General features: G+C 51.4%; 1 protein-coding gene across 1 annotated transcript in view; it reads right to left on the bottom strand.

Moving 5' to 3' along the window:
* Positions 1 to 4,581: 4,581 nt before the first annotated feature.
* SMARCD3 (SWI/SNF related BAF chromatin remodeling complex subunit D3) overlaps positions 4,582 to 16,610 on the bottom strand; it is a gene marked incomplete at both ends in the record, with an annotated part of 58,997 nt that continues 46,968 nt past the window's right edge. Inside the window, 5 exons of the mRNA XM_080340463.1 lie at positions 4,582 to 4,635; positions 4,732 to 4,833; positions 6,363 to 6,485; positions 10,056 to 10,191; positions 11,900 to 11,997. Coding sequence (XP_080196589.1) covers positions 4,582 to 4,635; positions 4,732 to 4,833; positions 6,363 to 6,485; positions 10,056 to 10,191; positions 11,900 to 11,997 — 513 coding nt within the window. The remainder of the gene's footprint in view (positions 4,636 to 4,731; positions 4,834 to 6,362; positions 6,486 to 10,055; positions 10,192 to 11,899; positions 11,998 to 16,610) is intronic.

Genomic DNA, 16,610 nt, shown 5'->3' with positions numbered 1-16,610 from the left:
GGAACAGGCCCGCGAGGCTGTGGAGGAGCAGAGATGGGTGCGGACAGTGTCATGGTCTCCTCGCCCCCCTCGCAGCCCCACCCGCGGCCGCCCCGTCCCCCCTGCCCGCGGGCAAGGCCGCAGGGCCGGGCTGGGGCTGCCAGCAGCCCCGGAGGTACCTCCTGCAACACCCAACGCCGCCCGGGCCGGGCCCCGCGCAGCTGCTTCGTGGGCTGTAACAGCAGCGGTAACGACAAACGCGCTCCAAGTGACCGAGAGACCGACCTGGAGAGGATCCAGACCCCTCTGGCGGCTGGGACTTCCCACTTCATTTCGGTATAGAAGTGGCTGAACGTGGAATCCAGAGCAGAAACGATTCACCTAAGAAAGATCTCACATTTGTCAGGTCCCCCCAGCCCTCTACACGTTTGCCCCGTGTGTGCGCGTGGGCACACGAGGGAACAGAGACCCCAACGCTCACTGACGTCACCAGGAGCAGAGAGGAGCCACCTGCACCTGTCTGTGTTTGGACACGTAAGGTTAGTGCAAGAGATACAAAGAAACCAAGTATTTATTGTTCAAAGCTTTTCTACGAACCAGTCAGCATCACACAATGAGATATGGCGCTGCAGAGCAGAGGGAGGGATTCTCTGTCCCTCTGCCCCCCGTATTTGCTCACTCACACAAACCCATAGCTGTGTTATTTTAATGCAGTTCCTTTCTTCAAGGAGACTGGAAAAGCTGTTTATCATACAGGACCTGGAAGAACAGATACATCCTATTAAATAACAGAGCAGTTACAGAAAGGAGACCTCTTTTCTTCAGGAAAAAGACCTTTCCCCCCTTGTCTACCTGCATTGCCATGAGAGGGTTGTCAACACAGAAACAGGCCAAAAAAACCACCTGACTAGTGTTTTGGCAAAATTAGGAGCCCTAGGATATGCACCAATATTGGTATACGCACAAATATTTTCACTCAGCTGTCACAGGATAAATTCTAAACATGGTGTAAAAAAACACCAGCTGAAGCACCGTCTGCACTACAACAACCACCAGCCTGCTCAGTGCAACAGCCGGACCCTGCGCACAACAACCGAGACGGTGGGACGTGTCTGGCTCTGTTCTGCACACCCGTGTCCCAGGCTACAGATACGGTGAGACGGACTGTTCCTCGTGCTCTGTACACACACAAAACACACCGATTCACGCGATTGTGCTATTTCCAGCAGTGCTCTGCACACCATCCTGTGCTCTCACTGGCACTCCTTATTTCATTTTCCACTGCTGTATTCTCCCCTCTATTCCACAGTCAAACATTTGTTTTCCCCTTAACTTCTAAGAAACACCTGAACTGAATCCTGACTCTTGGCCAACACAAAGCGTTAGTGTTTCAAACCTCGCAGCTCCAAGGTTTATTTCCCTTTTTTGGTGCTCAGAATTCTGTTTTAACCCTTTCCTAGTTTGATGCCATGTTTGCTAACAAGCTATATCATCATATATACATTAACTACTTCTATGCACAGAATGGGTCTTTTTGCAGGATGCACAGATTTGTATTGTACTATGGCGGCAACTGAAGACCCAAACCATCTTCTTGTCACCGTTTATATACACAAAAAGACAACCAGCCTGAACTTGAACGGATTTATCACTCACAATCTGCCACAATTACATGCCTGTTCGGTACCACTGCCTCTCCGTGCACTCCAGCAGCATTTGGTCCGGTTCCTGCCAGTACTGTTCCACTGCTTCTCTTCAAAGGTGATTTACCTTTTCTGCACACAAGCGAGCTCCCGACCGCACTGGAACGCAGAACAGGATTCCTCTGTCTCTTCAGTAAAGCGCCTGAACTACTTCTGAACACAGGAAAAGCACCAGATCTGCCCCCGGTCCGAGCACAGGAGACACCTGAGAGCTGCTCCCGGCCCCGCGGTGGCGCCCGGCCCGCGTGCGGCGGTGCGGGACGCAGGCACCGCCGCTGCGGGACGCAGGCACTGCCGGTGCGGGACGCAGGCACCGCGGCGGGACGCAGGCACCGCCGCTGCGGGACGCAGGCACTGCCGGTGCGGGGCGCAGGCACCGCCAGTGCGGGACGCAGGCACCGCAGCAGGTCACCGGCACCGCGGCGGGACGCAGGCACCGCTGGTGCGGGGCGCAGGCACTGCCGGTGCGGGACGCAGGCACCGCAGCAGGTCACAGGCACCGCGGCGGGACGCAGGCACCGCGGCAGGATGCCGCTCCCAGCGCTGCTGCGCGTGTGCACGGACGCTCAGCGCAGGACTGGAGCTCGACGGGGATTCGCCGCCCAGCGATGCTGCTCAGAACGCCGGGCAGCAACGGCACAGCCGTCTCATTAACTGGCTCTGAAAGACTTTGAAACACAGCTACCCAACTGGCTCCACAGAGACGTTCCACGAGCCGGCCGAAGCCCACGCTGTGGCACACACTGACAGATCTGTACAAATCTGCCACTTCGATGGGCAGCTGCTCAGCGGCCGAATTCCCAGCAGACACCGTGCAGGTGTCCGTCCCAGCCCCACGTCCTTCCCGCACCCCCCCTTCTTATTCCTGGAGACTGAATGCACCCCTGAATGTAGCTGCTCTGTTTAGCACACAGAAAAGTTTTACACACCGGACAGCATGCACACAACTGACACAGCAGCGGAATAAACATGGAAGCACAGTAGCAATGACCCCGCTGGCTCCCCTCGGAATGCTCGCGTGTAGCCAGCTCGTGGAGTCCTAAACTAAATGAGCTTTCAAGTCGCTCACTGTCTGGCAGCCTCGCAGCCCCTCACTATACTCAGTCTAAGACTGAACGATTTCACATTTTACTATAAAGAGTTTTTAACAGCAAGAAGTTCCAAATGAGGCCGTTCCTGGTGAAAGGTCTCAGAGAGAGGTGCAGCTTTGTCCTCACCAGTGGCTCTGCACGACAGCACTGCCATCGTGTGACTGCAACCAAAACGGACACATTCCGAGGCACCTCTGAACAACTGGACAGAGTAAATCTGCGGCACTATTAACGTGAGAGCAGAGGCATTAAATGAAGGGGTGGAAGAGAAGACTCTTCTGAGACTGGGCAGGAGAAACTTTGAAGTTCAGTTAAGAAACTGGCAAAGACAGCAGAAGGTGAAAGGACGATAGCACAGCAAACGCGGCGTTCAGAAGAACGGCCCCCCTTGCACACCACGCGGGAATCTGATTCTCTTTGCAAGAAAGCGAAAGACAGCAGATGAACAGGAGCAACCGAGGAGCGGGTTTTGAGTACCGCACCACCTGGACAGAGAGTTGTAGTTTGGTAGCTGCTTTTCGGACTACAAATCATGATGGTCCATTACTTACAAACTAGTCTATGCTCTACCAAAAATGAGGGGGGAAGGATTTAATGAAGATGTCCCTGCTTTCAAGTAAATATGGTATAAATTCCCATAGTCTGAACTTGTCATATATTTACAAAGATGATTTCCAAGGGATACGTTCTCTGTGCTATTTAAGGCTGATAGTGCTTTGTAACTCAACAGCATCCTATACACCCAGCATGTATCATGTATAGGGGAACTACACAATTCATACTAAGAGGCAGTTCACCTCTGATCAAAATGTGAGACCGATCCAGGGACTTTTAACATCTTGGAGAAAAGAGAAAACTGCCACACTATAACAAAATGAACAATTAGGGGAGTTCTTCTCAGTGCTGATCCCTACTGGCACGCAGAGAAACACTGAAGAGATCTCATATTTTACAGACACGCTTGTTGTTAGCATGTGCCACGTCCAAGGCAGGTATCAGCAAAGCACCAGTAAGTCTCATTCGCCTCTCCCTCGGCTCTGCCAGCACCGCCGGCGCTGGGGCTGCCCCAGAGGCTCTTACCGGGGACAGTTCTCTCAGCCCAGCACGTGGGTCATACCCATCGAGCGGCACCTGACTCGTCTGCCTTTCAGTGCGGGGCAATGGAAAGAGGGAACATCAGCGTTTGCACAAGAGATGTCCTGACTTGACTTCTTCCTTCCAGAGGGGCTCTTCATTCCAGGAACGGAAATCCCCCGGTTTGTTACTTCACACAGTGAGATGGCTTCCTGCGCTGCTGCAGCCGGAATAAAAACTCTATTCAGGAATATAAAGCATTCCACAGCCATAAGAAAAACTCTCTTGCCTGTTTGCAGAGAAGCTACTATTTGAGACTCTCAGGTAACATCGGACGTGAACTGCGTTTATTTCTCTAAATCTGTTGTCTCCTACAACACCCATCTCAGCTGCCCCACCAATGCCACCCACGATTCTGTGCACAGCCCATTTGGATTTGCTGCGTGGTGTCTGAACTTTGCACTAAAACTCAATGATGTGCGTCGATGAATGAACCTTCAATCGTCTTTAACACTGACACTTGTGTGGTGGTTTCCCTGGCCTGAAATGGTTTGAGACACCCCCCATGGGCAAGATTTTCAAGGGTCACTCTAAAGCTGGTGTTCTGACTGGTGTGTTGATGGTGCATTCTCATCCAGTCAGGAAGCAGGTCCATGTGTAACAGTGAGCTAAGGAACACTGACGAGTCCACTGGCTTGGCGGTTGTGATGCCAACGGGATCCCGTGAGCAGCACTTATGTGTTGCGCACTCCCAGAGACTGTTCCAGTTCCTGCCGGCGCTGCTGGATCTGAAAGAAAAGACAAACGGCGCAGTGCAGCAGATTCAGTTGTTCGGTGGCAGGAAGATTCATTTATAGCCAGCAGTGTGGATAATTCCTTCGTACCTTGCAGTAAAAATATCTGCTCACAGCCTCTTGAGACCATGGCTCATGATAAAATTCAGCTCTGCGTTCTTCCTCTGGGTTTCCAACTACATCAGTCATCACCTGCGACAAGAATAAAAACGTCTTTCACTGTAGCTCCTTACCACACAGAAAAACATTCGGACTTACCTACAGTCAAAAGGTATCTACATTTAAAAAGGTCAGGATTGTTCTCTAGGCCCAAGGCAAAGGGCGATGAACGGCACGTGTGCTCGAGGTGTTTGCATAGGAACTGTGAACAGCTCCTCAGCCGTGCGGGGAACAGCCCCGGGCACCAGGCGCTGCCCGGGCCGGGCGCCTGATCTCCGACCATGAACAGTGGGGGCGGTTTAATTCCAGTGCCCAGGAAAGTTCCCAGCACTGTACATCCAGTTAGCCCCTGTGCCCAAAGAACCTCAGTAGCTACTCATACACAGGGTAACAGCTTGAAATTGTTAAGGTGTTCACACCAGATTGAAGGACAATTCTATACCAGCATTGCCCTTATCTGAAAGCATATCTTACCTTGATTTCAAGGGAAGTTCTGAGGGGGAAAGCATTAAGTAAAAATAGCTCTATTGAAAGGCAAGGAGCAGAAAACCCTATTAAATCCCAAATGGACAAAGTCCTGAGCTGATTTTTTGGTCTCTACACAACTGCCAATAAAGCAAGATTTGAAAAACTGGTGAGTTGCTTACGGAATTAGTGGATGGGACCACCTGGAAAACTGCCCTTAAAGACGAAAAGAGCTGAACAGAGCCGGCAGCTCTCTACGGACACTTTTCTTGGAGCGAAAGAGCTCCGAATTCCCCTGTGTAGGAAGCTGGGGATGAGGGTGGGACCGGCGCGGCTCCGTAAGCGCCTCCGGGTCACACCGAAGCGTAAGAGGAAAACGCACAGGCAGCGGAACCCGGGACACGTGTCTCGGGGAGAACACGGGGATGTGCCAGGAGGGGCCCAGGACAGCTCAGGCACAGCTGGAGCTGAACTTTGCAAGTCCTGCTGTCCCGGGACGGCTGAACACCCGCGTGACGGAGTCCTGCTGTCCCAGCACGGCTGAACACCCGCGTGACGGAGTCCTGCTGTCCCGGCACGGCTGAACACCCGCGTGACGGAGTCCTGCTGTCCCAGCACGGCTGAACACCCGCGTGACGGAGTCCTGCTGTCCCGGGACGGCTGAACACCCGCGTGACGGAGTCTTGCTGTCCCGGGACGGCTGAACACCCGCGTGACGGAGTCCTGCTGTCCCGGGACGGCTGAACACCCGCGTGACAGAGTCCTGCTGTCCCGGGATGGCTGAACACCCGCGTGATGGAGTCCTCCAGAAGTCTCCACTCCTCCCCCTTCCGCCTAACACCACAGAGTGTGACACCGCAGGGCACGAACAGCGCTCTGGCCGTGGCCTGACTGTGCCCCCTCCCAGCCTCCCGCGCGCCTCGCACAGCCCGGGGAGCTGGAAAGTCCTTGGCTGCTTAACAACAACTCAGACATCAGTGTGTTGTCAACATTGCTCTCACACTAAATCCAAAACACAGCGCCATACCAGGAAGAAAATTAACTACCCCAGCCAAAACCAGGACACACTGTTACTTCTTGTTCAAACCTTAGCTCACCTTAAGATCCCTACTCTGGGACCGGAGAAGGTCTTGGATGTATCCTTTGGGATCTTTGGAGAAACTCAGCATGAAATCACGTTGTATTTTCAACTGATTTATGGATTCAATTGTCTCATGAATCTGACAAAAACAAACAAAGTAGATGTTAGTTAATTCTTCCCATGCTCCGGCGACCCCGAGGCCAAACCCACAGCACCTTTGCACTTTGTGTAACGTACAAAGGTGACAACTCTGCACCGCAGAGCTGCGCAGGACCCCACGGCTTTTCCTTTCAGAGAGGGAGTTAATCCTGCAATGACGTTCAAGTTTCACTTGTACCTCTGCAACACAACCATGTACAGGATTCGTCTTCACTTACCGTGCTGATCTGCTGGATGGCACCTGGTAAACGATACTGAAGAGCTACCACGTCACTGGACAATGTAGTTACTTCCTGTCTATAACCACCCTTTCTGCCGAGTCTGGGATTTTTCATGAAAGGAGCTATATAAATCTGTCTCTAAACAGTGCCCAGTGCAAGAAAGCAGTTATTGCCCTGGTTAATCATCATCATATCTTCAATACTCTGCTGTGATCCTTAGAATTTCCAGTGATTGCCTGATCAAGTCCATGTTAAACGAATTCACATAACACCCATGACTCGTAAACTTTTTCTTATAAGAAAGGCTGTTAAGTCACAATGGCTGCAAAACGAAGAGTGTGAACAATGAGAAATCAGAAGCTTGGAAGGTTTATAGAAAGTGAGTCATTATCTTCAGAGATATTAAGAAAGAAACGAGGTTTAACCAGCAGGGAGAATGGAGACTCCAAAGAGAAGTCAAGGTCCTACCATCATCCCAGATACCAAAATCAAGTACGGTCAGTGAGAGGACACTTAATGAATCATTTGCACATACACATTTAGTACAGCAAACTATTGCTACCCTGTTCCTCAAAAATTCTAGTTTGAGATTGGAAACCCATTATTGAGTATCACATATACATCTGTTTTGCCAAAGCAGCAGATGTGGCCAGGCACACGGCAGACAACAACCCTCGCCGGCGCTGGCTGTGCCACCAGGGCCGCTCGAACAGGCGCCGCTATACGGTGCGCTGACAGGAGAGAGCTGCTGCCAGCGACGCCGCGTGTGGGAGAGAGATCTGCTGGCACGCACTGAGCTGCCAGTAGAGGACTCTGTGGCAGCGCCGCAATAAATGGCACAGACTATAACAATGCAGCAGGCAATGCCTGTTTACCCAGAGCTGATTTCAGCAACGTCACTAGTCACAGCCCTCTGCTCTCATCAATGCTCAAAAAGGGTGATACGGACCTGGGAAAAGGTGAGCTGGACTAACCACAGTCCTGTGCAAGCTGCAAGCAAGCCTTTGTAGGCTGGGAACCAACCAGCCGAGCAGCTGCCGTGCTCAAAAGGACCTTTCTCCAGAGCCATCAAACAAAAGATGCTGCAAGAGTTACCAGAATCCATAGGATTGCCAGTGTCCAAACCCCTTTAAAATCGCATGAAAAACAGAGTTTAACACATTAGTTTGTATTAGAGGCAAACAAACAGAAACTGGGCCCAACTGTACGCCACATGAATCCTCGCTGGCCCACGATGTCACATCTTCTTCCCTTGCTCGGAGAGGCCACCTCTGCTCATCCCTCAGCAAGACGCGTCGGCCACCGAGCCCGGGGCAGCGTCCCAGGCACGAACCCCTCGAGCGCCCGCAGCGCCCGCAGCGCCCGGGACAGGGACCGCGGCGTGAGCAGCGCGGGACCCCCCTCGGCACGCCGGGACGAGCCCGCCAGACTGCTCCGGGTGACTTCTGCCACGCGTTTTCCATATGCACACCCGCTGCAGAGAGCTGCTCTGCAGCCATGTGTGGAGTCATTACTGAGGGGGCTAATTATTGAAACTAGTTACCAAGGATACACTTATTGAGAATGAAGTTATATCCACACGTTCAGCACACAAGGCGGCTGCGCGGCGGGGAAATCCCCGGCCGGCACGCCGGGCGGCAGCGCGTGGGGACGCCCCGTGTGCCGCCGGGGACGGGCTCGGGGCCGCAGCGGTGAGGAGAGGCCGCGGCCAGAGCCGTGCCGCCGGGCAGTACGGACCCAGCTGGCAGAGCTGCTGCCAGGTTCAAAAGATGAGGTTTAGCTGCTGTCAGTTAAGTTCAATTCCATCCAAAATGGTAGCTACCAAGCCAGACATTTGTCCGGTGGATGCAATTTGCTCATTGTAATCTCATCAAAACACCAGAACACGCCTCCATCTCAAGAGATACCCGACTCCCGTGCCCTTTTGAGCCAGTGCAGTGAAGTTTTCACCTTAAAAACTGAAGCGAGAGTTTTGACACCAATCAATAACCAAGGTATGTATGACTAGAGTCACTCAAGCTCCACCTAAACCTAGAAATTAGTATAAAATACCCTGAAGGTGTGGGAAGACACCGTCACTGAGAAGTCAAGAGAACAGCATCACAGGACTTCTGGGATCAGTCAACAGGTTGAGCCTGGGATCACTTAGGCTGAGCCTATCTTCACCCAAAGGGACGCTCTTGGGTGAGATCTGCGCACCCAGTTATACCAAGTTTTCCCTGGACACTCAGACTTCAAGCTTGTTTTGTAATCACATTAATAGTGCTACATAGTCAAGTTAGAATTTATACATATTGGGTACCAATACTTATTTTTTGCAGCTAATGTGCTTTTTACAACTAAAGTGTATTTTGCAAGTAAAGTGTGTTTTTTCAGACAGTGTATTGATCAACAGCATCTAAAGAAGATGTACCTGTTGTACCATCTAAAAGAACTTCACCTGTTGCTTTAAAAAACCTCATTATTTGTGGATCTAGTCCTGCGAATTTCTCATTGAATGCACTCAGACTTATATATTATACTGTTCATGAATCTGGGCAAGCATGTAAATTCAGTGGTCACAACTGCCTCGCACTATCAGTGAATCCAATTGTGTGAATCCAGTGTTATGGTGGAGCAGCTGTGGAGCACAATCAGACCTGTAGTGCTGGCCTGAGGTTATCTGATGGGACTGGGCATCGCTCGGGGTTCAGCTCAGCTGCTGTGGAGCACAATCAGACCCGCAGTGCTGACCTGAGGTTATCTGATGGGACTGGGCATCGCTCGGGGTTCAGCTCAGCTGCTGTGGAGCACAATCAGACCCGCAGTGCTGGCCTGAGGTTATCTGATGGGACTGGGCATCGCTCGGGGTTCAGCTCGGCTGCTCCCAGGGTCACAGAGCACACGCTGAGGACACGCTGGAATGCAAGGGAGCTTAACTGCCGCTAAACTAATCCTCTTCACACAACACCATGCATGCACAAAACATCTGGATATTAGATTCTATTAGCTTTGCCATACAGCACTTTAGCAAGAAACCATGACCTCCCAATAAAAAGTTATAGTCGAGCAGTTCAGATGATTCTGGAATGCCAGGGGACTCATTATCCTCCCTGTGAAACTCTGCTTCCATCACTTCGACAACCGCGCGAGGCCCTGGATCAACACCTCAGGAGAAGCAGCACTCACCCCTCTGTATTCCCACTGCATGTGGCCAGTTCCCCTCTGAGCACACCTGAGCGAGCATCCCTGTCTCACAACGTTACTGTCCTCGACGTGTGACACCAAACCCACGCGCAGGCACACAGTGAGTATATATGCCATGTGATACTTTACTCCTGGGCTGGTACCTTGTTGTCCAATGCTGTAATCTCCTGTTGGTTAGCTGTTGAGAGAAGAAAACTACTCATCTGTCCCTTTAGTGGGTCTTCAACTTCTACATCTATGTCATAACAAGCCGTCTTCTTCTGATCGTTGGGGTCAACACTACAGGGAGTATAACAAAAGACCATGAGAACTGCCAAAACGAACCAGAATAAATATCCATCCAGCCCAGAATACACTTTGATAAAGCATGTTGCAGATGCTGTGGAAAGAGTTTAAGCACAGGGTACCTTTATATATTCGTATATCCTAGTATAGCCTCTCATCTTCCACTGGCCAGCATTCACAGAATTTTGAGCTGGTGGTTTTGTCCAGACCATCAACTTTAATAGCTACTAACAGACACAGTGTTCACTAAACTGTCCAACATCTTCCGGAGACCTGTTATAACTCTGGTCTCCAAAGCAATGCCCAGCAGTAAATACCATTCTGGTGTGGTTTTGCTTGACTGCATCTTTTTTGGCAAGTACAACTATACACTACCATTCTGGATGTGAGCACATAATGACATTTTATTTGGTTATCAGTTCCTTCTCTAATAATTCGTAGCACTGTTAATTGTTTTTTGCAGCTACGCAGCATTGTAATGATTCCCAGCTACTTCTCAGGAGGCAGCAGTGAACCTGGGCACCACCGCTTGGTTTGCAAAGTTGCCTGCTTAATTCTTCAAAGAAAACAGCCAGTCCCGCCTCCCTGTTACAGAAGCTATAGTGACTCTTCCCAATGTATCGCGGGTCTATTAACTCCATTCTCTACCACAGTGAGTACTGATTGGCTTCCAATATCCAAGACTGGTCCTGGTACATTTTTGGCGTCACATTAACTATTTACCACCCTCTGGTACTGAAGGAGATTTCAGTAATAGGTAACACATTGTAGAATCATTTAGGTTGGAAAAGACCCTCAAGGTCATTGAGTCCAACTGTAAATGTAACACTGCCAAGTCCACCGCTAAACCACATCCATAAGCACCATGTCTACACATGTTCTGAACCCCTCCAGGGCTGGTGACTCCAGCACTGCCCTGGGCAGCCTGTTCCAATGTCCCACAGCCCTTTGGGGAAGAAATTGTTCCCACATCCAACCTCACCCTCTCCTGGCGCAATGTGAGGCCGTTTCTTTGTGTCCCTGTCTCCCCTCAGCTCCTGTTCTCCAGCTGAACCCCCCGGGTCCCTCAGTCTCCATCACATTGTGCTCCAGCCCCTCACCAGCTCCGTTTCCTTCTCTGCACTCGCTCCAGCACCTCAAGGCCTTTCCTGGTGTAGGGGCCCAGAACTGCCCCAGGATTCGCGGTCTGGCCTCCCCAGGTCCCAGCACAGGGACGGTTGCTGCCCTGGGCCCGCTGGCCATAGTGCTTAATAGAGTCTCTGCAGTCTCAAGCTAAGCCAAAATAAATCTGGAAGTCTGCCACTGAATTGAAAGTAACTAATTTTTAGGTTCATAAAATCATAGAATAATGTACAGTTGAAGGGATTTCAGTTCCTTTTTTTCCCCTCGAAGTGGACTCAAACTCTTGTTCATTTCCCCTTAGGAAAGAAACCTGAACCACTTTCTCAATGGTGTTCTAATAGGGATAAAAATGCTAAGAAGTTTTCCATTCTCCTAGACAATTGGTGCCTCTCTATTGAAATTAATTCAGAATTATATAGACCAGAGTAATACAGAGAGTGACCACACAACAAAGCCCAAGGCACTGACGTGGGAGTTACAAGAACTGGACTGTGGTCCCCGCTACTCCAGCTGCTCTGTGTGCTGTGTTTGTACAGCGGGTGCTGCGCGCACAGCGGCGCTGAGCTGACGAGCCGCTTACCTGATGATGTGGTTTATCACGATGGGGTCTGGCGGCAGCAGCAGGTTAGTGAGTCTCTGAGGAATCTCAGAAAACTTTAGCCGTGGGCAGTCGAAGATCTGGAACACAAGAAATCCATAAATCCTGTTATCCCTGCCCAAAACCTAACTTGCAATTAAATGCGCAAGGAAGAAATCAACAGTTCAGAAGTCAAGTGACTTTGGAAGCCATTAACATAATCCTGGCTCCTTGCACAGGACAGATTTTTGGTCACCTGCAAACTGTGGCTGTAGTTACAGCGCGGCCGGCTGACGGGTGTCGGACCAGGGCCGCGGTGTCACCGCTGAGGGGCACAGGCCCCCAGCGGACAGCGGGACCGGCTGGGCTCTCCTCGTCACTAACAGCTCGCAGCAGCACGTCATAAAGGAAACTTTCCTCATTATTATTCTTATTCTTTTACCAGAGGAAATACAAAACCAGCTTGCTGCCTTCCCCCCCAGGCACGATTCCTGCATTATCTTGTGCTGAAGAAAAACACAAAAAGACACTTTAGGATTTGAAAACCATTTGCTCTTTTGTTTGTTTTGCTTTGGGGTTTTTCTTTTTCCTTTTTATTTTTTTTTTTAAATAAAGGAAAAATAAGTCAATATGGTTTTACTTATTTTGACCTAGAATGTAAACAGCCCCTTGAAAGAACCCCACTCCTCTCCAACCAGCACCTCATGGTTTCCTTCTCTTTTACCTTCTCTTTACTGCGGTTCAGAAGCTAAATACGTATTGAATTTAGAAAAAGAATCTTTTGAAAAGGATCAGAACCGGTAGTTTTTGGGACTGTCTGTGAGTAATTGCGGTGCATTGCCATCAACCTCCAACACTCCTCGCTCCGGGAGTTTTCAGAGTATAATTATTACAGCCCTTTTGTCCTACTGGGATTTTTAATGCTCTGAACAGATGAACTTTTCTCTAAAATGTTCCATTTAAACTGACTTTAAAAAAATGTGACCTACCTATATATTTGCCTAAGAACATGCCATTCTGTGGAGGCAAATAGTACACACATTGAGCCTTCCATGGACAGAGAGGCGCTGCCTGCAGTGCTGTCTGTGACACCAAGAGACACCGCTCTGCAGTGCTGTCTGTGACACCAAGAGACACCGCCCTGCAGCGCTGTCTGTGACACCAAGAGATACCGCCCTGCAGCGCTGTCTGTGACACCAAGAGACACCGTCCTGCAGTGCTGTCTGTGACACCAAGAGACACCGCCCTGCAGTGCTGTCTGTGACACCAAGAGACACCGTCCTGCAGCGCTGTCTGTGACACCAAGAGACACCGCCCTGCAGCGCTGTCTGTGACACCAAGAGACACCGTCCTGCAGCGCTGTCTGTGACACCAAGAGACACCGCCCTGCAGCGCTGTCTGTGACACCAAGAGACACCGCCCTGCAGTGCTGTCTGTGACACCAAGAGACACCGTCCTGCAGTGCTGTCTGTGACACCAAGAGACACCGCCCTGCAGTGCTGTCTGTGACACCAAGAGACACCGTCCTGCAGTGCTGTCTGTGACACCAAGAGACACCGCCCTGCAGCGCTGTCTGTGACACCAAGAGACACCGTCCTGCAGCGCTGTCTGTGACACCAAGAGACACCGCCCTGCAGTGCTGTCTGTGACACCAAGAGACACCGCCCTGCAGCGCTGTCTGTGACACCAAGAGACACCGTCCTGCAGTGCCGTGTCTGTGACACCAAGAGACACCGCCCTGCAGTGCCGTGTCTGTGACACCAAGAGACACCGCCCTGCAGCGCTGTCTGTGACACCAAGAGACACCGTCCTGCAGCGCTGTCTGTGACACCAAGAGACACCGCCCTGCAGTGCTGTCTGTGACACCAAGAGACACCGCTCTGCAGTGCTGTCTGTGACACCAAGAGACACCGCCCTGCAGCGCTGTCTGTGACACCAAGAGACACCGCCCTGCAGCGCTGTCTGTGACACCAAGAGACACTGCCCTGCAGCACTGTCTGTGACACCAAGAGACACCGCCCTGCAGCGCTGTCTGTGACACCAAGAGACACCGCCCTGCAGTGCCATGTCTGTGACACCAAGAGACACCGCCCTGCAGTGCCGTGTCTGTGACACCAAGAGACACCGCCCTGCAGCGCTGTCTGTGACACCAAGAGACACCGCCCTGCAGCGCTGTCTGTGACACCAAGAGACACCGTCCTGCAGTGCTGTCTGTGACACCAAGAGACACCGTCCTGCAGTGCTGTCTGTGACACCAAGAGACACCGCCCTGCAGCGCTGTCTGTGACACCAAGAGACACCGTCCTGCAGCGCTGTCTGTGACACCAAGAGACACCGCCCTGCAGTGCTGTCTGTGACACCAAGAGACACCGTCCTGCAGCGCTGTCTGTGACACCAAGAGACACCGTCCTGCAGTGCTGTCTGTGACACCAAGAGACACCGCCCTGCAGCGCTGTCTGTGACACCAAGAGACACCGCCCTGCAGCGCTGTCTGTGACACCAAGAGACACTGCCCTGCAGCGCTGTCTGTGACACCAAGAGACACCGCCCTGCAGCGCCGTGTCTGTGACACCAAGAGACACCGCCCTGCAGTGCCGTGTCTGTGACACCAAGAGACACCGCCCTGCAGCGCTGTCTGTGACACCAAGAGACACCGCCCTGCAGCGCTGTCTGTGACACCAAGAGACACCGCCCTGCAGTGCTGTCTGTGACACCAAGAGACACCGCCCTGCAGCGCTGTCTGTGACACCAAGAGACACCGCCCTGCAGCGCTGTCTGTGACACCAAGAGACACCGTCCTGCAGTGCCGTGTCTGTGACATGGGGACACGCTGCCCGGCAGCGCCGTGTCTGTGACATGGGGACACGCTGCCCTGCGGTGCCAGATGAAGGGTGCGGGTGGGGCTGAGAGAACGCGCTGCCGGGCTGTGGATGGCACGTGGAGTCAGGTGTCCGGCCAGGGCGCTGCGCTTCCTCCGACAGTGCCACCTGAAATCCGGCGCTTTCTGGAGAGAGGGAATTTGGTAGCAGAAGTACCTGGAAGCCAGTCCTGGCTTTTGAAATACCTTTGGACCTTCTTCCTTGCTTTTGGTTGTAACACAGTGGATTTCAAATCTCCCAGCTGATGTAAACAGATTTTCTAAAGGGAAAAGGATCCTTCTCCATCAATTCTAAAATCTACCTCATTTGCTGGAATTACTTGCACCCAGGAATTCAGTCAGTTTCTAAAGAGCCAGGAAGTAACCAAATCTACTGAGCCAGCAGCTCACTGTTTCAGTTCTGAATTCCGACACTGGGCAGAGGTGTCTGTGGAATTCCTGCTCAGCTCTGCACGCCCAGCTCCATCCACCCGTCTCCTCAAACTACTCACGTGGGTGCCCAAGAGCTTCAGGAAGGGAAAAGGGAGCAAGGACACACACAGCAGTGAGAGAAGGGGGCGACCAGGAACTAAGGCTGGATGGGATTTTAGGAACTGTGGCTGGATGGGATTTCCCCAAAGCTCCTCACACTCCTCCTTAGCTCGAGTTCACGGCCTGCACTACAAAGCCCGTAAGCCGCAGGGGTTCTGTGTGAGGTAACACACGCTGCAGTGCGTCACTGGCGGTGACCAGCGCAAAAGCTGGCACACCGCGTGAGAAGACGGACGCTCGGGGAACGCTGCGCACCTGCTGTGCTGCTCCGCCCGGCGCTCTGCGCTCTCCAGATACGCCTGCTCCTTTCCCAGGGGTTACACACCCAAAACGACACTCTACGGAAATACCGTCACACTGGAAGGCGTTCCTCACCCAATTCATGTACCCTCCGCATCTCAACCCTGGAGTTCTAGGGTGAAAACCAGAAACCTCATCACAAAATGCTTCACTGGATTGAATGGGATTCACTGTCTTGAGTATCAACACCAGCTGTGAAAGCCAGATCAGCTGCTCAGGACAATTCTGCCCGAGACCCAAGGGAAATGGAAACACCCAAACACTCAAACCAATCCCCTTTACGGTTTAAAGCTGTTCAAGCACTGCGCTCTCACCAAACGACTCCAGACCGACCAGCGCCTGCAGCGAGCGGGGTTCGGTCTCCTAGAGCAGGAACCTGCTCCTCAGCCCACTGCAATTACTTTGCATTTCTAACTGCACAATAGCTTTTCTCACCGGTTTGTCACTTTTGGAACCCACATACGCTTTCAGCATTTGTCATGCCCTGTCACAGAGCTCTGCAGTTTAACTGTGCTCAGTGCCTTCTGTTTGGTTTTGATTTGCTACCTGTCAGTTTCAGTTGGTGGCCTCTAACTATTTAGCAAAATAAATGATAATTACTCCAGTTCATCTTTTCCATCCTGCAATGATTTTTCAGGTCTCTCTCACAACCCCTTTCCATCTGGTCTTCAGGCTGGCACACAGAAAACCGGCTGAAGATGAACAGAGAACGGAAACCAAACCACCTCAGAAACACAGCAAACAGCTCTCTAATTCTGCCAAAAATTCTTATGTAGCTTTAGGATTGAATTTTCACTATATATGAAAAAGACTTCATGATGTAATTCTTAAAAAAACCCAAACAATTACGTGCTTATAACTACATAATACATACCACTGCCCATGAATCTCAATTATTCTGTATTTTCAAACATGGAAAAACCCAGTGCTGCCTTTATTTCAAGCACTGGTCACTTCAAACAATGGAAGGGCAAATTAATAACAGAAAATCAAAGTTTAAGAAGA

Source organism: Nesoenas mayeri (genome assembly GCF_963082525.1).
Source record: "Nesoenas mayeri genome assembly, chromosome: 2".
Taxonomy (NCBI): Eukaryota; Metazoa; Chordata; class Aves; order Columbiformes; family Columbidae; genus Nesoenas; species Nesoenas mayeri.
This window is presented reverse-complemented; position numbering and strand designations above follow the sequence as displayed.